Source organism: Schistocerca gregaria, chromosome 6 (genome assembly GCF_023897955.1).
Source record: "Schistocerca gregaria isolate iqSchGreg1 chromosome 6, iqSchGreg1.2, whole genome shotgun sequence".
In the NCBI taxonomy this organism is placed as follows: domain Eukaryota; kingdom Metazoa; phylum Arthropoda; class Insecta; order Orthoptera; family Acrididae; genus Schistocerca; species Schistocerca gregaria.
In genome coordinates this window covers 521,608,713-521,632,872 of record NC_064925.1, presented here as the reverse complement: position 1 = coordinate 521,632,872, position 24,160 = coordinate 521,608,713, and the positions used below count along the sequence as shown (strand labels likewise).

The 24,160-nt window shown below is 43.9% G+C and overlaps 1 protein-coding gene across 5 annotated transcripts in view; it reads right to left on the bottom strand.

The window, feature by feature from the left end:
- Nucleotides 1-2,192: 2,192 nt before the first annotated feature.
- Nucleotides 2,193-24,160, bottom strand: part of LOC126278007 (PSME3-interacting protein) — a 74,698-nt gene continuing 52,730 nt past the window's right edge. For 2 of the 5 annotated variants that reach the window (XM_049977707.1, XM_049977705.1), the window contains exons 5-7: nucleotides 21,737-21,861; nucleotides 3,590-3,920; nucleotides 2,193-2,965 (exon numbers count right to left, since the gene is read on the bottom strand). In XM_049977707.1, coding sequence (XP_049833664.1) covers nucleotides 2,902-2,965; nucleotides 3,590-3,920; nucleotides 21,737-21,861 — 520 coding nt within the window. In that variant the 3' untranslated portion in view covers nucleotides 2,193-2,901. Of the gene's footprint in view, nucleotides 3,921-21,736; nucleotides 21,865-24,160 lie in introns of all 5 variants that reach the window. The other 3 variants (XM_049977706.1, XM_049977704.1, XM_049977709.1) reach the window with 2 other exon arrangements.

Here is a 24,160-nt window from a genome sequence, read left to right as displayed (position 1 = left end):
CCTGAATAAGGAAGTTAATAGGAATATAAAAAAAGGGAGGAAGGTTTATCTGTTTAGCAAGAGTAATAGAAGGCGGATTTCAGACTACCTAACAGATCAAAACGAAAATTTCTGTTCCGACGCTGACAATGTTGAGTGTTTATGGAAAAAGTTCAAGGCAATCGTAAAATGCGTTTTAGACAGGTACGTGCCGAGTAAAACTGTGAGGGACGGGAAAAACCCACCGTGGTACAACAACAAAGTTAGGAAACTACTGCGGAAGCAAAGAGAGCTTCACTCCAAGTTTAAACGCAGCCAAAACCTCTCATACAAACAGAAGCTAAACGATGTCAAAGTTAGCGTAAGGAGGGCTATGCGTGAAGCGTTCAGTGAGTTAGAAAGTAAAATTCTACGTACCGACTTGACAGAAAATCCTAGGAAGTTCTGGTCTTACGTTAAATCAGTAAGTGGTTAGAAACAGCATATCCAGACACTCCGGGGTGATGATGGCATTGAAACAGAGGATGACATGCATAAAGCTGAAATACTAAACACCTTTTTTCCAAAGTTGTTTCACAGAGGAAGACCGCACTGCAGTTCCTTCTCTAAATCCTCGCACAAACGAAAAAATGGCTGACATCAAAATAAGTGTCCGAGGAATAGAAAAGCAACTGGAATCACTCAACAGAGGAAAGTCCACTGGATCTGATGGGATACCAATTCGAATCTACACAGAGTACGCGAAAGAACTTGCCCCCCTTCTAACAGCCGTGTACCGCAAGTCTCTAGAGGAACGGAAGGTTCCAAATGATTGGAAAAGAGCACAGGTAGTCCCAGTCTTCAAGAAGGGTCGTCGAGCAGATGCGCAAAACTATAGACCTATATCTCTGACGTTGATCTGTTGTAGAATTTTAGAACATGTTTTTTGCTCGAGTATCATGTCGAGAATCTACTCTGTAGGAATCAACATGGATTCCGGAAACAGCGATCGTGTGAGACCCAACTTGCTTTATTTGTTCATGAGACCCAGAAAATATTAGATACAGGATCCCAGGTAGACGTTATTTTTCTTGACTTCCGGAAGGCGCTCAATACAGTTCTGCACTGTCGCCTGATAAACAAAGTAAGAGCCTACGGAATATCAGACCAGCTGTGCGGCTGGATTGAAGAGTTTTTAGCAAACAGAACGCAGCATATTGTTATCAATGGAGAGATGTCTACAGACGTTAAAGTAACCTCTGGCGTGCCACAGGGGAGTGTTATTGGACCATTGCTTTTCACAACATATATAAATGACCTAGTAGATAGTGTCGGAAGTTCCATGCGGCTTTTCGCGGATGATGCTGTAGTATACAGAGAAGTTGCAGCATTAGAAAATTGTAGCGAAATGCAGGAAGATCTGCAGCAGATAGGCACTTGGTGCAGGGAGTGGCAACTGACCCTTAACACAGACAAATGTAATGTATTGCGAATACATAGAAAGAAGCATTCTTTATTGTATGATTATATGATAGCGGAACAAACACTGGTAGCAGTTACTTCTGTAAAATATCTGGGAGTATGCATGCGGAACGATTTGAAGTGGAATGATCTGATAAAATTAATTGTTGGTAAGGCGGGTACCAGGTTGAGATTCATTGGGAGAGTCCTTAGAAAATGTAGTCCATCAACAAAGGAGGTGGCTTATAAAACACTCGTTCGACCTATACTTGAGTATTGCTCATCAGTGTGGGATCCGTACCAGATCGGGTTGACGGAGAAGATAGAAAAGATCCAAAGAAGAGCGCCGCGTTTTGTCACAGGGTTATTTGGAAACCGTGATAGCGTTACGGAGATGTTTAACAAACTCAAGTGGCAGACTCTGCAAGAGAGGCGCTCTACATCGCGGTGTAGCTTGCTCGCCAGGTTTCGAGAGGGAGAGTTTCTGGATGAGGTATCGAATATGTTGCTTCCCCCTACTTATACGAATGTAAAATTAGAGAGATTCTTGCGCGCATGGAGGCTTTCAGACAGTCGTTCTTCCCGCGAACCATACGCGACTGGAACAGGAAAGGGAGGTAATGACAGTGGCATGTAAAGTGCCCTCCGCCACACACCGTTGGGTGGCTTGCGGAGTATAAATGTAGATGTAGATGTAGACGTAGATGTAATGCTCCATTTTAGCATAAAAATTTGACAGAAATATAGCATCCAACTAACTTATTTAAAACAAGTTGTTTTTTACTTTACATTTAATTGACATGAATGTGTGACAAATTTAGTGTATATAAACAAAAATAAACTTATTGTACGTTTATATTTTTATTCAACTCTTTCTGGTGTATGAATGTACAAGTGCTGTTTCCTGTCATAAGGATTATGCATTACACAGTATCTTCTATACACATACAACAGATGACTTAGGCAAAACAAATCTACCTACAAACTGAACTCAACCTCAAACATGCATTTTTGGATGCAGTTATTTCATTTTCATACTGTTAAGACAAACACTCAGGTTACAGTTACAAAACATAGGAAATAAAGACAAACACAAAGAAACAACTTTAACATTAATCCTTGGTTGTAACAAAATCAACATAAGCCAAATATGCCTGGGCAAGGATGTGTTAACCAATCACTGGACATTAATGTTCACACGTGGCTTGGAGCCATAACAAAGCAATTAAATGAGCATTGCAATATTTTAAAACATGACAGTTTTACATTTTATGCATTTGTTTTTAGTATTTCAGTAACAATGAGTGGTTGGAATCAATTGCCTAAGACGTATCACACATATTAGCATCTCAGTTTTTATTTCTACTCATACTGAAAGCACATAAAACAAAATACACCCATTATTAAACAACTGACTTTCATATGTTCCGTTACTACTGTTGATAGAAGCTGTGGAATGCTCCAGATTGGATCATGATGTCTTCATTCACTGAAATATTCATCATCTTCAATGCAGCTGCCATAGCTACCTGGATCGACATCCTCACTGCAATCAGAACAACCATCAACTTTCAGCACCTTCCCACAAGTTGAAAGTTCTGTCCAGCAATTGAAAGAATACAGCACTTTATTTTTTCTTGCAATGATTAGATATGCAAAACATATGGGTAAAAAGTAAGATAATGTGAAGAAGGGCAGGAGAATGAGATGTAAGCAACTGCCAAAATCAGAACTTTGTGGCATTCCACCCACCTGTTCTACAGCCAAAATGAATTTTCAATGCAAATTCTAAAAATATGTGGATATAAATTCCTAAAGCCCCCACATCTAGAATACTTCAACAAATTACACATTGTTCAACATATGTGAAATTTCAAGGGGGGGAAATATCTGTCCCTTTAAAAATCACAGTTGAACGACCTGAAAGCACAGTTATGGATATTTTTACTAAAACTCTTTTTTGCACTATTGCAAGATATGTCATTCAATTAAGAAATGTCTCCTGTGACTATGAAAGAGTGGCTGGAAAACAAGCTTCACACAGAATTCCATATAAAAGGTCAGTTCCCAAATGCACCAGCCAACAACTCTAACATAGCAGAAACGCATAGGTGGAATGTGTAGGCAATCCTTTCGCAGAATGTTGTGATGACGAGCGCTGAGCGCTCACCTTCCCGATGCATCAGCAGCTTTGGCCTGTTGCTGTGCAGCCTTGCGTGCAGCTGCACCTCCAGCACCTGTAGCCAGCTTCCGACCTAGTAGGTCATAGCCTGATGATAGAGTCAGCTCCGCATCTGTGTCTGAACTCTGCTCGCTGTCACTTGAGTCAGGGTAAACACCTAAACCTGGTAAGATACCAATACAGTGGAGACTACTGATGTTCTTGACAGAATTCTGTGAAGCAGGAGAGGTATTTTGTTCAGTCTCACGGCTGTTGAGTTCAGCATGATCTGAAGAGCTGCCACTGTCATCTTCTGTTTTACTCTCTTCATTGCTGTTTTCTGTAAAAAAAAAAAAAAGAGATAAAGACATGTTAAGGGTGATTATTATTTCAACAGGACACCACATACATTTTTAAATAACCCTACAGTAGATGTCTCTATGCTGCCCTCCCAAAGGTATGATATTTACAATGAAGCTTGAAGGTAAGAACATTAATTTAATAATCTCTGACATTTCATTGGTAGTTTGTAAATGTTCAATACAGCAAGAACAACTCATAGCAACAGTAAAATCAAAACAACAGAGAGAGATGTAATGTAAGAGAGGAAAAAGGAATTCAAAACGCATGACTTATCTTTCGCTGCTGTAGGAATGTATACACGTACTGCTACGCCATTCCCCATGTATTATGGGTTGGTATATGTGTACCGCTTAGGTTTTCCTACAGTGCTATGTCCACCTGAATGTGTCATGGGCTGCTGATCTCTCACTGCTGCAGATGAGCTACTCCCATATCTCAGTGAATAAAAAAGTTTCGAGTATTTAATATACAACACATCTGCCCCATTATTTGCAAAAACACCTTGTTTTGGTATCTTGATTCTTTTATGAAACATAAACGTTTGCTATGATGACATGATTCACAATGGCAAGGATATGAATGGACACACCACACGTGACCGTCCTTCAGATATTGAGATATCCTTCTTCTTTCAGTTTTAAATAACATTTAAATATCTTATCTGTATTTCATTCACTGCAATGCACAAGCCAAATTCAACCACACCTCTGCAAAATTGTTCAAATTTTGTGCAATGTTTTACTTAATTTGATGAACCACAGTAATTATGGCACATACTGAAAAGGAATTCAGTCCTTTATCAAGCAAAGATATCATACTGTAAGATATGTATTTCACACAAGCCGGCATGTTCACATGGATGGAACAGGGTGCTTTGCACCCAACTGTCCAGCAGATATAAAACCCATTAACTCAAGAACAAAATGAAGAATCATTCTGCTATCAATTTTAAATAAAATCACGATACATTACCGGCATTCCATCCACTGCAATGTATGAGCTAAAATGAACTGTATGCAAAGTTCACACAATGTTTTACTTAATTTGCTGAAGCAGAGTATGACAGATAAAGAAAAGAAATTCAGTTCTTTATTGAGTGAAGATATTATTTTGTAAGATATGCAAAAACCAATTTTTTTCACCTAACAGTTTTTGAAGAATTGGGTGATAAGTATTTCATTTCAGCTGGAATACTGTCTCTCACCACAGGCACCAGCATTCGGCGAGCCGTACAACCATAACATAAGCTGCCTCAGCATGGAATGCAAATAGCACATCAGTAGCAGTGAAAGAGTTAAGAGATACATTCTAGCTATTGGTTGGTTTGTGGGATTAAAGGGACCAGACTGCTACGGTCATCGGTCCCTTTTTCCAAAACTTAAAAACAACTACACAGAATAAAAGTGAACAAGGAAAAGAAGACTGGCGACACAGGGCAAGAAAAACTTAGACAAAGACCAGACAAAACGAATTAAAATCACACACAGTGTGACAGTGGTTGGTCGACCATAGAGAAAAAAAGGAAAAGCCAACCACCGAGAAACATATTAAAAACTCAGTCTAAAACCATAGGCCAAAAGCCAGACTCAACACAAAATAAACACATAGAGCAAATGATAAAAGCCCCCTGCCCAAATAAAAAGCAAAACTAAGCCTGACATAGCAGAGTCATCAGTCAAAAGGGCAGGGAACATATCAGGCAGCGAAACCGTCTGCCTGAGCACAGTTAAAAGTGGACAGGACAACAAAATGTGGATCACCGTCAAGGCCACCCCACAACGACAAAGAGGTGGGACCTCACGACACAGTAAATAACTGTGCGTCAGTCGGGTGTGGCCAATAAGGAGCCGACAAAGGACGACTGAGTCCCTGCGAATGGCTCGCATGGATGACCGCCACACAGCCATTGTCTCCTTGACAGCACGGAGTTTATTAGGTGTGGTCAGATCGCGCCATTCAGTGTCCCAAACCGAGAGAACTGTGCGGCGTAAGACTGCCCGCAAATGAGTCTCTGGAAGGCCTAGCTCCAGAGTTGATTCACTGGTGGCCTGTTTGGCCAGGCAGTCTACATGTTTATTGCCGGGTATCCCAACATGGCCTGGGGTCCACACAAAGACCACAGAGTGGCCACATCGGGCAAGAGCATGGAGGGACTCCTGGACAGCCATCACCAGACAAGAGCGAGGGAAACACTGATCGATAGCTTGTAAACTGCTCAGGGAGTTGCTACAGACAACGAGGACTCACCTGAGCAGGAGCGGATATACTCTAGGGCACGAAAGATGGCGACCAGCTCAGCAGTGAAAACACTGCAGCCAGACGGCAATGAACGTTGTTCATAATGGTCCCCTAGAGGCAGAGCATAACCGACACTACCAGCAGCCATCAAACTGTCAGTGTAAACAATGCCAGAGCCCTGATATGTGCCAAGGATGGAATAAATGCGGCAGCAGAAGGCCTCCGGAGGGACTGAGTCCTTCGGGCCTGCTGCCAATTCGAGCCGAAGGAAAGGGCGGAGCACACACTACGGGGGTGTAAGCAGAGGGGCCCGGAAAGGAGGTGGAAGAGGGAAAACCCCAAGCCCGGAGAGAAGCTCTCTGACGCAGACCGCGATCGTACAACCCGACCAGGGCCGACATTCTGGGAGATGGACGACCGACTGTGGGAGCAGAAGACGATAATTAGGATGCCCGGGCAATCTACAAACATGCGTAGCATAAGTGGCCAGTAAATGTTGGCGTCGTAACCGCAGTGGAGGGACAACTGCCTCCACAAGTATGCTGTCCACAGGGCTGGTCCGGAAAGCACCAGTGGTAAGTCGGATACCGCTGTGAAGGATTGGGTCCAGCATTCGCAAAGCAGATGGGGATGCTGAACCATAAGCCAGGCTCCCATAATCCAGATGGGACTGGATTAAGGCCGGTAGAGCCGTAAGAGGGTAGTCCAGTCGGCACCCCAGCAGGTGTGGCTCAAGCACCGCAGAGCATTAAAATGCCACCAACTGTTTAAACTGCCGAATGTGGGAGCCAAGTCAACCGGGCATCAAAAACCACACCCAAAAAACGATGTGTCTCCACCACAGCAAGAAGTTCGCCGGCAAGATAAAGCCGCGACTCACGGTGAACTGTTCGTCACTGGCAGAAATGCATAACGCACATCTTAGCAACCAAGAACTGGAAGCCATGTGTTACAGCCAAAGACTGCACCTTGCGGATACCTCCCTGCAGCTGACATTCAGCAGCTGCAATGCCAATGGAACTATAGTAGAGGCAGAAGTCGTCAGCATACAGAGAAGCTGAGACAGACGTTCACACTGCCGCAGCGAGCCTGTTAATTGCAAATAAAAACAGGCAGACATTTAGGACAGATCCCTGTGGTATCCTGTTCTCCTGAACTCGGGGGGGAACTATGGGGCGCCGCGACTTGCACATGGAAGGTACGATGCGACAGAAAATTTCGTAGGAAAATCTGCAGTGGACCCCTAACACCCCAACCATGAATCGTAGAGAGGATGTGGTGGTGCCATGTCGTATCGTACGCTTTCTGCATGTCGAAAAAGACAGCGATGAGGTGCTGATGGCGGGCAAAGGCCGTACGGATGGCTGACTCCAGGCTCAGCAGATTGTCGGCGGCAGAACGGCCTTTACGGAAGCCACCCTGAGACGGAGCCAGTAGGCCCACAGACTCAAGTACCCAATTCAACTGCCGGCTCACCATGCGTTCGAGCAACTTGCAAAGAATGTTGGTGAGGCTAATGGGGCAGTAGCTGTCCACCTCCAATGGGCTCTTGCCTGGTTTCAAAACGGGGATAATAATGCTTTCCCGCCATTGCGACAGAAACTTACCCTTGACCCAAATACGGCTGTAAAAGTCGAGGAGGCGTCGCTGGCAGTCCACGGAAAGGTGTTTCAGCATCTGACAGTGGATGCAATCTGGCCCGGGAGCTGCATCAGGGCATGCGGCTAGGGCACTGTGGAATTCCCACTCAGTGAATGGGACATTGTAGGATTCAGGATGGCATGTGTGAAATGAAAGGCTCCGATGTTCCAACCACTCTTTAATGGAGCAGAAAGTCAGTGGGAAATTCACAAATGCGGAACTGAGTGCAAAATGGTCTGCTAAGCGGTTGCCAATTATGTCGTAGTCAGTACAAATTGCCCCATTCAGTGACAGTGCAGGGACGCTGACAGGGGTCCGATAGCCATAGAGGTGTCTAATCTTGGCCCAGACCTGTGAGAGAGAGAGAGAGACATGGAGGCCAATGGTGGAGACATACCGTTCCCAGCACTCCTGCTTGTGTTGCCTAATGATGCGGCGGGCCCGCGCACCGAGCCGTTTAAAGGCGACGAGGTTTACTAAAGATGGATGCTGCTTGTGACGCTGGAGCACCTGCCGGCGATCTTTAATCATCTCAGCGATCTCAGGCAACCACCAAGGCACAGTCCTCTGCCGAGGGGACCCAGATGAACGGGGAATGGCAAATTCTGCGGCAGTAACGATGCCGGTGGCGACCGAGTGAACCACTGCATCAATGGCTTCATTAGAAAGAGACGCAACAGCGGCCATGGATAAGAACATGTCCCAGTCACCCTTATTCATAGCCCATCTGCAGGTGCTCTCAGAAGAGTGACACTGTGGCAGTGACAGAACGATTGGAAAGTGGTCACTACCACACAGGTCGTCATGCACACTCCATTGGACAGACAGTATGATGCTAGGGCTGCAGATCGAAAGGTCGATGGTGGAGTACGTGCCATGCGTCACACTGAAATGTGTGAATGCACCATCATTTAAAATGGAAAGGTCGAGCTGTGTCAATACATGCTCAACAGTAGCGCCTCAACCTGTTGCCACTGACCCACCCCACAGAGGGTTATGGGCGTTGAAGTCGCCCAGTAACAAGAAAGGTGGCGGCAACTGGGCTATCAGCGCAGTGAGAACATGCTGTGGGACATCACCATCCAGTGGAAGATACAAATTGCAGACAGTAACAGCCTGCGGCGTCCACATCTGCATCTACATCCATACTCCGCAAGCCACCTGACGGTGTGTGGCGGAGGGTACCCTGAGTACCTCTATCGGTTCTCCCTTCTATTCCAGTCTCGTATTGTACGTGGAAAGAAGGATTGTCGGTATGCTTCTGTGTGGGCTCTAATCTCTCTGATTTTATCCTCATGGTCTCTTCGTGAGATATACGTAGGAGGGAGCAATATACTGCTTGACTCTTCGATGAAGGTATGTTCTCGAAACTTTAACAAAAGCCCGTACCGAGCTACTGAGCATCTCTCCTGCAGAGTCTTCCACTGGAGTTTATCTATCATCTCCGTAACGCTTTCGCGATTACTAAATGATCCTGTAACGAAGCGCGCTGCTCTCCGTTGGATCTTCTCTATCTCTTCTATCAACCCTATCTGGTGCGGATCCCACACTGCTGAGCAGTATTCAAGCAGTGGGCGAACAAGCGTACTGTAACCTACTTCCTTTGTTGTCGGATTGCATTTCCTTAGGATTCTTCCAATGAATCTCAGTCTGGCATCTGCTTTACCGACGATCAACTTTATATGATCATTCCATTTTAAATCACTCCTAATGCGTACTCCCAGATAATTTATGGAATTAACTGCTTCCAGTTGCTGACCTGCTATTTTGTAGCTAAATGATAAGGGACCTATATTTCTATGTATTCACATCACATTACATTTGTCTACATTGAGATTCAATTGCCATTCCGTGCACCATGCGTCAATTCGCTGCAGATCCTCCTGCATTTCAGTACAATTTTCCATTGTTGCAACCTCTCGATACACCACAGCATCATCTGCAAAAAGCCTCAGTGAACTTACGATGTCATCGACCAGGTCATTTATGTATATTGTGAATAGCAACGGTCCTATGACACTCCCCTGCGGCACACCTAAAATCACTCTTACTTCGGAAGACTTCTCTCCATTGAGAATGACATGCTGCGTTCTATTAAATCGTGTACTCTGTGTAAAATCGAACTGGTATCCCATCAGGACCAGCGGCCTTTCCTCTTTTGAGCGATTTTAATTGTTTCTCTATCCCTCTGTCGTCTATTTCGATATCTACCATTTTGTCAACTGTGCGACAATCTAGAGAAGGAAGCACAGTGCAGTCTTCCTCTGTGAAACAGCTTTGGAAGAAGACATTTAGTATTTCGGCCTTTAGTCTGTCATCCTCTGTTTCAGTACCATTTTGGTCACAGAGTGTCTGGACATTTTGTTTTGATCCACCTACCGCTTTGACATAGGACCAAAATTTCTTAGGATTTTCACCCGAACAGCAACAGCCTCTAAAGGTGTTTGTAGAGGGACAGACTCGCTGTGAAGAGAGTGAAGGACATAGATGCAGACGCCACCAGACCCCTTTCATAAGCTGCCTGGTTCTTATAATAACCCAGATAGCCACGGAGGGTGGGGGTTCGCATTGCTGGAAACCCAAGTTTCCTGAAGAGCAATGCACAAAAAAGGGTGAAGGCTGATAAGATGTCGGAGCTCAGCTAGATGGTGGAAGAAACTGCTGCAGTTCCACTCGAGGATGACATTGTCCATGGCTGAGAAAGGCATGAAGGAACTGTGAAGGCAGTTTACGCCGCTTGTTCACTCGCTGCCACAGATTCAGTACCTGCGAGAGTGACATCCATGGCGTCTGAGGGACCGGCAAGATCCAGGTGTTCAGCAGACGCCAGAATCTCGACCTCGTCATCAGACACTGAGCTTGTAGGAAGTGGTGGGACGGGTGCCACCGCAATGTCGGGATTCTTGGGAACCTTTTTTCTTTTTCTGCATCTCTTGCTGTGCCTTTGGTGGTTCAGGCTGGAAGGGCATCCCTGGGTCAGTCTCAGGGACAAATGACAACCGTGAGGCCCTACGACCAGCGACCAGTGGTTGTTTCAGCCACTTGCGGGTATCCGCGTTTCCACTGGTCTGAAATTGCGAAGGGAGGTCCCCAAGGGACCCCTTCCTGGCGAGAGGAGCCGAAGAAGTCTTACATTTCTCCAGCTGGGAAGGGGGAACTGATGTCCCCGATGGGGAGGGGTGTTGTTCCTGAAGTAGAGGGAGCAGGAACAACAGGGAGTGAAGTGCCCCCCCCCCCCCACACACACACACACCACCATCAAGGGGGCAGGTGTGGTCATCTGGCTCTGAGAGCTGACAGTGTGTGGTGCAGCGATGGAAACCGTAGCAGGAGTGACAGTGGCGGCATAAGAGGACGTCATGCATACTGGATGAAGTTGTTCAAATTTCCCCTTATCCTCAATGTAGGTCAGTCGATCCAAGGTCTTGTATTCCATTATTTTCCGTTCTTTTTGTAGAATCTTACAGTCCGGCGAGCAAGGTGGATGGTGCTCTCCGCAGTTGACAAAGATGGGAGGCGGGGTACGTGGAGTATCAGGATGGGATGGTCGACCATAATCACAACATATAAGGCTGGAAGCACAGCGGGAAGACATATGGCCGAACTTCCAACACTTGAAGCACTACATCGCGGGAGGGATATATGGCTTGACATCACAACGGTACACCATCACCTTGACGTTCTCAGGTAATGTGTCACCCTCGAAGGCCAAGTTGAAGGCACTGGTGGCAACTTGGCGATCCCTCAGACCCTGGCGGATGCGCAGGACGAAATGGACACCTCGTCGCTCTAAGTTGGCGCGCAGCTTGTCATCAGACTGTAAAAGAAGATCTCTGTGGAAAATAATGCCCTGGACCATATTTAAGCTTTTATGCGGGGTGATAGTAACAGAAACATCCCCCAGCTTCGTACAAGCGAGCAAGGCTCGTGACTGGGCAGAGGATGCTTTTTTTTTTAAGACTGACCCTGACTGCATTTTGGACAAGCCCTCCACCTCCCCGAACTTGTCCTCTAAATGTTCTACAAAGAACTGAGGCTTCACGGACACAAAGGATTCCCCGTCAGCTCTGGTACAGACGGGATACTGAGGTGAATACCTTTCGCTGTCATTCATAGCCTTTCGTTTCTCCCATGGTGTGGCCAGGGAGGGGAACGATTTGGGTCATACACATTAGCCTTAAAGTGAGCTTTTGAATGCTTAGAGACTGCTGGTGGCTGGCCACCAGCAAGAGAAGATGTGCCACACTTCATTGCTTGTCATCCACACTGATGCCACCGACCCCAACGGCCCTCGCCATGGGTGCCACCCAGCCACAGCAAAGGCCACCTGGCAGGATGGCCATTGCCTGGAGTCTTGATGCCCCATTGAGATGGGCATCTACTCCTTGGCATACGTGGGGAGTTAACGGCACAGGCATCAATAGAGCGATGCCTGTGTTGTCAGGGGGCTACAACCAACAGGGTACATGGCGACCCCACACAACGGACTGGCTACCGTGCTGGATCTTAGGTGCAAAAATTTCCAAAGTCGTTGTCGCAGCAAAAAGCAACACTGCACAGTGCAGTGCGGTAATCACACCCAGGAACGTATCCTCGCCCAAGAGATGGAAAACGAGTGGGACAGCATTGCAACAACGAGAAAGCCGGCTAAAGATCTCAATGCACGACAGATACAGTGCACCATGAAGGCGCCCTTCCCTAATTGGCTCGCTCTTCAGAAGAATTTAGGAAGATGGAGGTCAAACCCTAGAGGGGACCATCACATAAGGCTGAAACTTTGGAGACTCCTTTTAGTCACCTCTTACGACAGGCAGGAATACCGTGGGCCTATTCTTGCCCCCAGACCCGCAAGGGGGCATTCTAACTATGAACACAGTAACGGAACAGATGAGGATTGAAAGGCAGTGAGGAGTCAATACAAACCTGTTATGAAACACAAGTTTTGTTTCTCTATAACAATGAAAAGTGTACTGATCCTTTCTTTTACTTGATCAATAAGAATTAGAAGAATCATAAGCACAGTATCATATGACTAAATGACAGTTGTGCAGTTTGCTTCTATCTGTCCTTCCCTTACCCATTTTTTCACCAAAATTAAAAACTTTTTTTCCCATCTAAACTTCCTGCATTATATATTTACCTGAGTAGAAGACGAACATTTTGCCCAGTATCATAATTTAAAAAACACAGGTTGGTCTTTCATTTTAAGATTAAACTATATCTGCTGAGATCAATGTTTTTATATAATGTGCAGATAAGTATAGGGGTTGCCCTTACACTTACAGATGATGCTTTTCAACTGAGTGCATGTGCAGATTTGATTTGAAGAACTTGGAAGGGTTGGAGGGGGAACAGTGACAGCCTGGCTGAGCATTAGGGCAAATGTGAGGGCCAACCTTGGCTTTTATCAACATCTACTATGTTTAAACTGCAGTCTGCCTGGATATATCTGCAGACGGAATTGAAATCGTTTTAAAATTGGACGGACGGACACACACACACACACACACACACACACACACACACACACACACACACACACACACACACACACACACAAAAACCACTGTCTCTGACTGTTACATTTGTAGTGACGAGCAGTCTCTCTCCAAATATACCAAAGGTCTCACTTAGGCCTTCACAGACCAAAATTACTCTCTCAACCTCACACAGAAACAGATCTCCCATGTCCTGCCTCTCCAGTCACCAACCACCTCCCACATATCCACGATCCGACCACAAAGGAGCACTTCTCCCATGATTCAGTACCACCCAGAACCGGAGCAACTGAATCACATTCTCTGCCAGTGTTTCGTCTATGTCTCATTGTGCCCTGAAATGAGGAATACCGTACCCCGTATCCTTCCCAACACTCCCACAGAGGTATTCTGTTGCCCACACAACCTATGCAATATCCTTGCTCATCCCTTGTTCATCCCTGCACCTAACACCTTACCTCATGGCTAATATCCCTGCATTAGTACTGGATGCAAGAGCTGTCCCATGCATCCTCCCACTACCACCTATTCTATTCTGGTCACAGATATCTCCCATCCTATTGAAAGGCTGGGCTGCCCTTGAAAGCAGCCATGTGATCTACAAATTAAGCTGCAACCAATATACTGCTTTCTATGACAAAGAATAAGCTGTTCGCATGAATGGTCATCACCAAACAGTGGCCAAGAGACAGCTGGACCACCCAGTTGCTTCTATTTTTCCAACACATTCACTAGTCTTCTTCTCCTATACTTTTCTCCTTTAACACCTCATTTCCCAACCTCACGACTGCACCTAGCAGCCCTACACTGTCCACATCACATTTCTACATGCTCCCCACAAGCAGCGCTATGCCTATCCCCATCCCAACCCTGCTATCTGTCCTCCTCCATGCTCCATGCCTACACCTCCATATTAGATTTTTGCTCCTGTCAGGTGCAGTTGCAGTCCACAGACAGCGGCTAGAAACAGTGGTCCTGTGTGTCTGAGTTGAGCTTATGTGAATGTATGTGTGTTTTCAGTTTCAGAAGAAGGCCTTTTGGCAGAAAGCCTAAATGTATAGCAGTTTTCATGTTGTGCCTGTCCATGAATCAGTGTCTCCTCTATATGGAGCGTAGCATTCTATCCTTTCCATAGTATTGTTAGAAAGTAAAGAAAGTCATTTTTACAAGCCAAACTTTCCAGGGACCAAAGCAGAAACGGTTTGATGAACTGGAGCAGCAGCTTGTTCAGTATGTGCAAGAGAAATACAATGAAGACTTCTTGGTTACTTAAAAATTACCCAAATGAGGGTGCTAGAGGTAAACAGAAATTTTCAAATTCCATGTGTCATATAATTCAAATAGAAGTAAGTATTAGCGTGTGTGTGTGTGTGTGTGTGTGTGTGACAAAGGGGGAGACGCTTACATTATGATATAGAACAAAATTGGCTCCACATCTCGCAGCATTTGATGAAAAACTACTTCCTTACCAGCATCATATAATCAATCTCATGAAACAGACTGACTATTTGCTACACCATATGAATAACAACAAATAATGTGCCTGTTTATTTTGATATGCCGTCAAATATTACTGTTGATGTGAAGGGCATTAAAATTGGCCTACAAGAAATTCTGGCAATGAGAAGGCCACAAATACAGTGGGGCTGTGTAGCCTTCATATGAAAATGATACTGAAAGAAAAACTGCCTGCATGACATGTCTTTAGCTGTCAAGAAACAGGATGGATGACAAATGATATGATGTTAGATCTGTTGAAAGTTGTTTGGAACAGAATGCCAGGCTCTTTGCTTAACAGGGGGAAAATGTTGATGTCGGATTTTTTCAGGGGACACCTCAACCATAAAGTTAAGAATCTAATAGTACAGGACAACACAAATCAGATAATTCCTGGCAACATGATTTTTTGTAATTTGTTGTGAATAGACCTTTTAAGGCTCAATGGTGACAAATTTACAATGAATAGCTATACAAGGAGATCAAAGCCTCACTCTAGGGGGGAGGTTAAATAGTTAAATAAACTATATCCACATTGGACTAGTGGATCCTTATTTTCTGGTGCAGAATCTTAAGTGGTTGTCTTATGAAAGAATTCAAAAATTTCTTATTGTAAGATCACAGACAATGGAGGAGTGTCAAGAACGATTGGACTGATGGGGTTAAAAAGATCACACACTATGACATATTCAGCGCCTCCATCCTTTATGTATCAAGTCAGGAAGAGTCCTCTGAGAGGAAGGACACAGAAGACAAATCCTGATGGACCCAATTGTGACTGAGAATCAATAAAACCAAGAGACAGAAGAAACTAAAAGTGAGAGGGTTAAGAGGGCGAAGGTGGGTGAGTCACTCCACACACAAAGCAGTTGGAGGCCCTTATGACACGTTACAGCGATGCGAGATGCAACGGATTCCTCACGCTCCATTACCACAAAGAAAAAAGTGATGTGGACAAATTGATAAAATCTCAGGAAAGAAAATGACGATGATAATGATGATGATGAGAACCAACAACAGATGTAAAAGAGTAAGAAGAATCAAAAAGGTGGGAGCACAGGAGCTAGGTCGGAACACTAAGCAACGGCAGCCATGGCTCCTCTGTTTCAGAGCAGGTGATGAGGTACACCTCCAATCCCCCAAGCGGCCAACAAGGTCAACATACCCTATCTTCCAGAAAGGAGGAGAAATCATCTTTGTGGGGAAAACATAAAACCAGATCAGCCACTCTGGTATTGTCTGCCAGCACTAGAGGCAACCTGTCACTGTAAGAAAGCCAAATTGGGGCAGTGTAGTAGGATGTGGGCCACCATCATTAGGATAAGCCATGGGTCAGATACATGTGGCAAATATGAAGCTGACAGAGGAAAGTAGATTCCCTGTGAGAAGCACAAAGAGAAGACTACCACATGACCCTGGTCCCCTTTACCAAGGGCATGCCCTCCAGCATAATTATAGGGACCTAGGAACCTGCTACACTGTATGTGCCATTTGGCTTCTCCCACCCAACACCAGTCCCTTTGAACTGCGGAGATGGGAACTTGCACTCCAACACATCCTTTCATCCCGCCATCCCCCTGGACTGAACCTACGTTAAACAATCTCACTTCCATTTACTGTTCAGTCTTCTCCTCTTTCCCTTTCCTCTTTAGCCATTCATGCATCTTTTCATCCTATATCTTTATACTATATACCTCTTTACTTCTGCATGCATCCTCTTTGGTTTGAAGCTGGCACAGCACCTACAGTAGAATATCTTTGGCTTCCCTCTGAAAACCATGCCTCCATCCTTGCTACCCTCACACACACACACACACACACACACACACACACACTCCATCCATTCGCATGAATGGACACAGGCAGACAGTGTTTGTTGGTAATGAGGATCACCCTGTGGCTAAACATGCCTTGGTGCACGGCCAGCACATCTTGGTACAGTGTTACACCGTCCGAGTTATCTGGATACTTCCCACCAACACCAACCTATCCGAACTCCGGATATGATGGGAACTCGCCCTTCAGTATATCCTCTCTTCTCGATATCCGCCAGGCCTCAACCTCCGCTAATTTCAAGTTGCCGCCGCTCATACCTCACCTGTCTTTCAACAACTTCTTTGCCTCTGTACTTCCGCCTTGACTGACATCTCTGGCCTTACTCTTTGCCTTTAAATATTTCTGCTTGTGTCTGTGTATGTGCGGATGGATATGTGTGTGTGTGTGCGCGAGTGTACATCTGTGCTTTTTCCCCCTAAGGGAAGTCTTTCCGCTCCCGGGATTGGAATGACTCCTTACCCTCTCCCTTAAAACCCACATCCTTTCGTCTTTCCCTCTCCTTCCTGAAGAAGCAACCATCGGTTGCGAAAGCTAGTAATTCTGTGCGTGTGTTTGTGTGTTTTGTTCATTGTGTCTGTCTGCCGGCACTTTCCCGCTTGGTAAGTCTTGGAATCTTTGTTTTTAATATATTTTTAAGTCTTGGAATCTTTGTTTTTAATATATTTTTTCCAAGTGGAAGTTTCTTTCTATTTTATTTATATATATTTTTTTCCTCCTTTATTTCCAGTCTCATTTTTCAGGTGCGCCTTAGATTCGAATAAATATGGTATTGTGATTCATATAAATTTTGATTCTGTGAATTTGTATTTGAACTTCTATTTGTCACATTTCTGAGAAGGAAACCAGGAACCAATCTTACTTTGGTTAAACAAGTGTGGAAAACCATCTACAACCTGAAGTCAGGTAGACTGTGTATCAGATTAATGGTTGCTAAACAAGTTCTTATATTTCATTCAGCACAATCTAACAATTGTTTCAGTCTCAGAAGCCGAATATTGTGAATTAAGCTAAAAAAGCAAGTCCTGTGGTACAACAGCACCAGGGAGTGATATAGCATAAAAAAGTATGACATAGAATTGTTGTTCAGCACTTAACTTCAGAAGAAAAAATTCTTGGTACTGCCAATATACACATATAAAAGTAAAAGAAACTAGCCCAGCTTTGGGAGCTGCTATGTCCTTCCTTGGAAATGAAGGGAGGATAGGTTGGAGAAAGTCAAAAAAACAGAGAGGAGAAGAAGAAGAAGAAGAAGAAGAAGAAGGGGAAGTGTAGATCACCAAGATTCCGGAGGGGCACACCTATTGTGAAGGTGGGAGGAGATAGATACATGCTCTTCTACTTGCGGAGTAGCTTTTGAGCTGCAAGCACTGTTCCATTCTGCAAAGATATTGAACTTCTGATAGACTTACAATACAGAACACAGACAAGGAGCTATAAAGATCTAGATCTGAAAATATTGTAAAACTGCTAAAATATCCTGCTCCGAAAATGGTACCCGAAGTAGTTTGGACATGATGCTTTTGATGAAATGGAATGAAAATGAATAAATTACCCATGAATGGTATCAGTGATGACAGTAAGCAACTAACTGGTTCCAGGTGACCCACAGATGAAAATGGAGACCTGTTGTATCACCTGCATATACAGCCAGTGCACTTTTATTTCACCCAACAAACATGTTCAAAATCTTCCCAAGAACCTAACATTACAAGGGGTCCAACTCTGCTTCCGCTGTTTGCCGATAGGTAGCGACAATGGTAAGTAGTGGTCGAAAGAAACAGACCGCAGACATCAGGCAGTTAGCTTGGACCTCTGGTCAACAGAAACTCATTCAAACATTAGTTAATTTGTGTCGTTCTTGATTGAAAATGTCAGTTTATGAGCCTTATTCTCATCATTTGCAGGAGGTGTTACTGTTTTGTTTCAATATGAAGAAAACAGCAGCTGAGTCTCATCGAATGCTCTCAAGTACGAATGGCGAGGGCGCTATTAGTGAAAGAAAGTGTCGTGTGTGGTTTCAATGCTTCACGAATGGTGATTTTTAACGTCATAGACCAGCATAGTGGTGGAAGAGAGAATGTTTTTGAAGATGCAGAATTGGAGACATTGCTGAGTGAAGACTTGCGCCAAACTCAAGAAGAATTGGTATGATTAGTGGGAGTGACACAGCAAGCCATTTCAAAACATTTTAAAGCTGTGGGCATGATTCAGAAAAAAGGAACTTGCGTCCCGTTTGAGCTGAAACCAAGAGACATTGAATGGTGTTCGTGTCTTTGTGAACAGCTGCTTCAGAGGCAAAAACGGAAGGGATTTCTGCAGCGCATTGTGATTGGGGACGAAAAACGGGTTCATCACGATAACACTAAAAGCAAAAAATCATGGGGATATCCTCGTCATGCTTCCACGTCAACGGCCAAATCAAATATTCACGGCTCCAAGATCATGCTCTGCATTTGGTGGGACCAGCTCGGTGTCATGTACTACAAGTTGTTAAAAGCAAGCGAAACAATCACAGGTGCTCACTATCGAATGCAATTAATGTGTTTGAGCAGAGCATTAAAAGACAAATGACCACAATACAGCGAGAAGCACAATAAAGTGATTTTGCAGCAGCATGACAACGCTTGACTCCACATTGCAAAAAGGGTCAAAATGAACTTGGAACCATTAAAATGGGAAGTCCTACCCCACCTGCCGTATTCTCCACACATTGCTCCCTCTGAGTATCACCTGTTTAGATCAATGGTGCATGGCCTGGCTCACCAACACTTCTGATCTCATGAAGAAGTCAAAAATTGGATCAATTCGTGGATTGCTTCAAAAGATGAACAATTTTTTCGATGCGAGATTCATTCACTGCCTGAAAAATGGGAGAAAGTAGTGGCCAGCAATGGAAAATACTTTGAATGATACATGTGTAACCAATTTGTTTCACTAAAGCCTCAAATGTTGGGGAAAAAAGGCGGAAGCAAAGTTGTACACCTTATAATAAACAATAGTAACTAATGGTCTAGTAAACAATTAATCACAAAATCTCATTGGAACATGAAGAGGAGCTCAAGGGAGTATATAAATGATATTGGCTAAGTAATGACAATAAATTTCGCTAGCAGTGGTGGCAGCTTCACAGGTAATATGACAGTATTAAAGTGAAGAGAACTCTACAATTAATGGAAGAGATGCATAGAAGTCGAGGAGGAAAGCACTTCTTAAGAGTAAAATAGGAATCATGAAACTTAACATTCTTTCATGTTAAATGACTTTGATACAATTTTGTGAAATCAAGATGTGATGGAGACTGTGGCTATTATGTGAAACAAATTGTTGATGGTGTGCAGTAACAACTAGCCACAAATTGCTTTTAAGTTACTTTATTAAAAAAATACCATATTACTGGTTCATGCTTTTGTAAAGTTACATTGGTTGCACAAGAGCCTTCTTTTTTTAATTGTATCAATTTGAAACCAGTAACAATACTTTTTGAATAAAGTAAACTAAATAAATAAATTTTGCATTAACTGAAGAAACCATTACAGACACACACCAAGTGATGCAGGAAGCATGGTGATGAGTGCTTAAGCTGTACTTGGTGTTACGAAACAGTTCACATGGTTTAAAAATGGCCAGACAGAAGTTAACGAAGAACCTCGTTCAGGACACGCTTTGACATCTACTGATGATGCTCATTCAGGAATGTCAACAAAATTGTGCTTTCCAATCAAAGAATGACTGTCTGAGAGCCTGCAGACAAATATAACATTTCAGATGGATCATGTCATGAAAACCTGACACAGCATCTTGGAATGCATCATGTCGCCGCCAAGTTCATCTCACGGGTCATAAGTCAAGACCAGAAAGATCTTCACCTCGCAATCTGTGAAGAGACTTTTGATCACGCAAATGAGAACGAGATGTTGCTTATGAGAATCATAACTGGTGAGTCTACAGTTATGATGTTGAGACCAAGGTTCCATCTTCACAATGGGTCAGGAAAGGCTCTCCAATATCAAATTAAGCTTGTCAAGTCAGGTCAATTGTCAAAGCCATGCTGATAGTTTTCTTTGACTCTGAAGGATTGGTTTATCATAAATTCATGCCACAAGGAGAAACTGTTAATCGATGGAACTATTGGGACGTGCTGTAACGCCTTTGAGAAAATGTGAGAGGGATACGGTCTGAAATGTGGCAAGCCAATTCATGGCTCTTGCATCATGACAACCCACCTGCACATTCATCCCTGTTGATGTTTGACTATTGCACAAAAAACCAAATCACTCCGCTGCCTCATCCTCCTTGCTCTCCAGACCTGGCCCCCGTGGACTATTTTTTATTAGGTTGAAAGTTGAAAATCCCATTGAAAGGATGAAGATTTGCAACAATATACAGATAAAACAAAATTTGCAGACAGTGCTTCACGCGATCCAGCAAGAGATGTATCAAGATTGCTTCTGTACGTAGACATGGCATTGGGAGCAGTGTTTCAGTTATGGAGGACAGATTGTTGAAGGAGACCATGCACAATGAGTAAAAGATTAGTGTAGAAAAATGGTGTGGACAGAGTTCCGGGGTTTTTTGAACAGAACTCTTACAATCAGGATCTTTAATTCTACAGCAGAGCGTGTGCTATTGCGAAAATTCATGGAAAATTAAAACTGCTTTGAACCAAGGCTCACACTTGAGGTCTCACCTTCCACGAGCAATTCTATTATCAACTGAGCTATCCACATGACTTACTGTCGGCCACTCACAGCTGTAATTTTGCCAGTACCTTTCTCCTACTTTCCAAATTTCACGGATTAGCTCCTGTGACATTAGGAAAGTAGGAGAGAAATATTGGCAAAAATAAAGCTATGAGGGCCAGTATTAAGTTGTGCCGGGATAGCTTAGCCAATAATAGAACTGCCTGCACAAGGAGTTCCTAGGAATCCAATGACAGCAAGCAATATTTCCACTTAGGAATTTACACATAAACCACACACTCAAACTAATCCTGATACAACATTATAATTACAATATCCTAAGCCACAAAAACGGCTAAGTAATCTCAAAAAGTTTCTGGCTTACATCAGAAAGCAGTGCTCACCTAAAGGTCTCTTTTTTGGCTGAGAGTTGCCTCCATCCACAACAGCTGTAGTGGTGGATGATGAAGGGGATGGTGCTCGGCGCTTCCTGACTGCTCCAGTTAGCAAACGTGCCTGAGAACTGCGACTGCTGCAACATGAAAAATAGGCCTAATATGAAACAGAATAATAGCTGTGTTTGACTGATTTATGAAAATGGCTGATATTCACCATGGTAAAACTTCACAAGCAGTAAAGCACAACCTGCAAATGGAAGCATCAAGTTTATTAACAGAAACCAATAATTTTTTGTGATTGTAAAACAATTGAGTATAATACAGTGGTGATGACCTAGTTACATATATTTGAATTTTGCTGTGCAAAATAATAAGTTAACAGCAAGGATAACGAATTATTAAGCTCAAAACAACACACACATACAGCAAACTGCAAGCAATGACACACTAACCCAGTCACTTTATTTGCAAGTAATGCAGTAAAATTTTTGGGACACAATACTGAACTGAGTAAGCTGAATATTTTGATAGAATGATTTTTCACATGTATAAGTGCTATATATACATGCATACTCTGCAAACCAGGTGCTCGGCAAAGGGTGCGCCCCATTGTACCAGCTATTTGGGTTCCTTCCCCTTCCATTCATGTATGGAGAATTGGAAGAATGATTGATTGAATGTCTCTGTGCAAGCAATAATTATTCTAATCTTATCCTCACAATTCCTATGTGAGCAATACATAGGGGATTGTAGTATATTCCTAGAATCAGCATTTAAAGCTGTCTCTTTCTAGGTAAGGTTCAGGTCTACCTTCAAGAGTCTTCCAGTTCAGTTCCTACAGTATTTTTGTGACACTCTCCCATGGATCAAACAAACCTGTGACCATTCGTTCTGCCCTTTTCTGTATATGTTCAATATCCCCTATTTGGTACACACTTGAGCAACATTCTAGAACAGGTCACATGAGTGATTTGCAAGCAGTCTCTTTTACAGACTGACTGCACTTACCCAGTAGTCTACCAATAAACTTAGATCTACCACCTGCTTTACCCACAACTGAGGCTAAGTGATCATTACATTTCATATCCCAACAAAGTGTTACACCCTCATATTTATATTGGTTCTGTATGTGAAGTGTTTCATTTTTGTTTCTTTAAGCACGTCAATTGGATTCATATAACCAGTCTTGTTCGCCAAGCCTGTTGTGAATCTATTTGAATGAGTTTTGTTAATTTTTTAACAGAACTGATTTGCATAAAATTAAATTACTATTTCCTTATTTAATAGAGAAGTCTGAAAGAGGGTGAATTCATTGTGCTGGGAAGAATTTTTTTGCAACACTACATTTCCACCACTGTTGTTGCAGGAAACTTCTGAGAGATGTCATTTAGTATAACACGATATGTGCACCTGCTACTAAGAGTTGAACTTTTGAAATATACCTACACAACATATACTCAAGTTGCATTTTTCTTAACTTCATTCACACATCCATAAAGCCACTATTCTATTAAGCTAGTAAAAGCTACAGTAAGAGGTTCATAAAACACCAGTTTGATGAGGTTTCGGGTTTGTAGCCCGATCATGCTGACTTCTTGCTACGAAATTTCAGCTAGCAATTGTCCAGCCATCTTCCGGTGAGTGTCCATCACTAGAGACTGCAAGTTCCGGCGTCGGCTTTACAGCAAAATACTGGCATGGAAACGCGTGCGCATTGGCGACCATCACAGGAGCATCCTCTGTCGAAATGTGTGCTCGGTTTCCGACATCGCCTTGGATTCTAGCTGTCATCGCCAAATGTGGTGGTGGTGGTGGTGGTGGTGGTGGTGGGGGGGGGGGGGGGGGGAGCGGTGTGCTGCTCCCGAGGTAGGTGGTGTGGGAGCAACAAGGAGGAAAGTGCCCCCCACCATCAAAGGGGCAGGTGCGGTCCTTCGGCTCTGGGAGCTAACTGTATGTGATCCAGCTGATGAAGCCGTAACAGGAGTGACAGTGGTGGTATAACATGATGTCATGGGCACGGGATGAAGACGTTCAAATTTCCGTGTAGCCTCAGTGTAGGTCAGTCGGTCCAGGTTCTTGTATTCCATTATTTTCCTTTCCTTCTGTAGAATCTTACAGTCCAGCGAGCAAGAGGGATGGTGCTCTCCGCAGTTGACACCGATGGGAGGCGGGGAACATGGAGTATCGAGATGGGATGGACGACCACAATCACGACATATGAGGCTGGAAGCACAGCGGGAAGACATATGGCCAAACTTCCAACACTTGAAGCATCACATCGGGGGAGGCATATATGGCTTGACATCACAGGGGTAGACCATCATCTTGACCTCCTCAGGTAATGTGTCACCCTCTAAGGCTAAGATGAAGGCACCGGTGGCAACCTAATTATCCCTCGGACCCCAGTGGATGTGCCGGACAAAATGGACA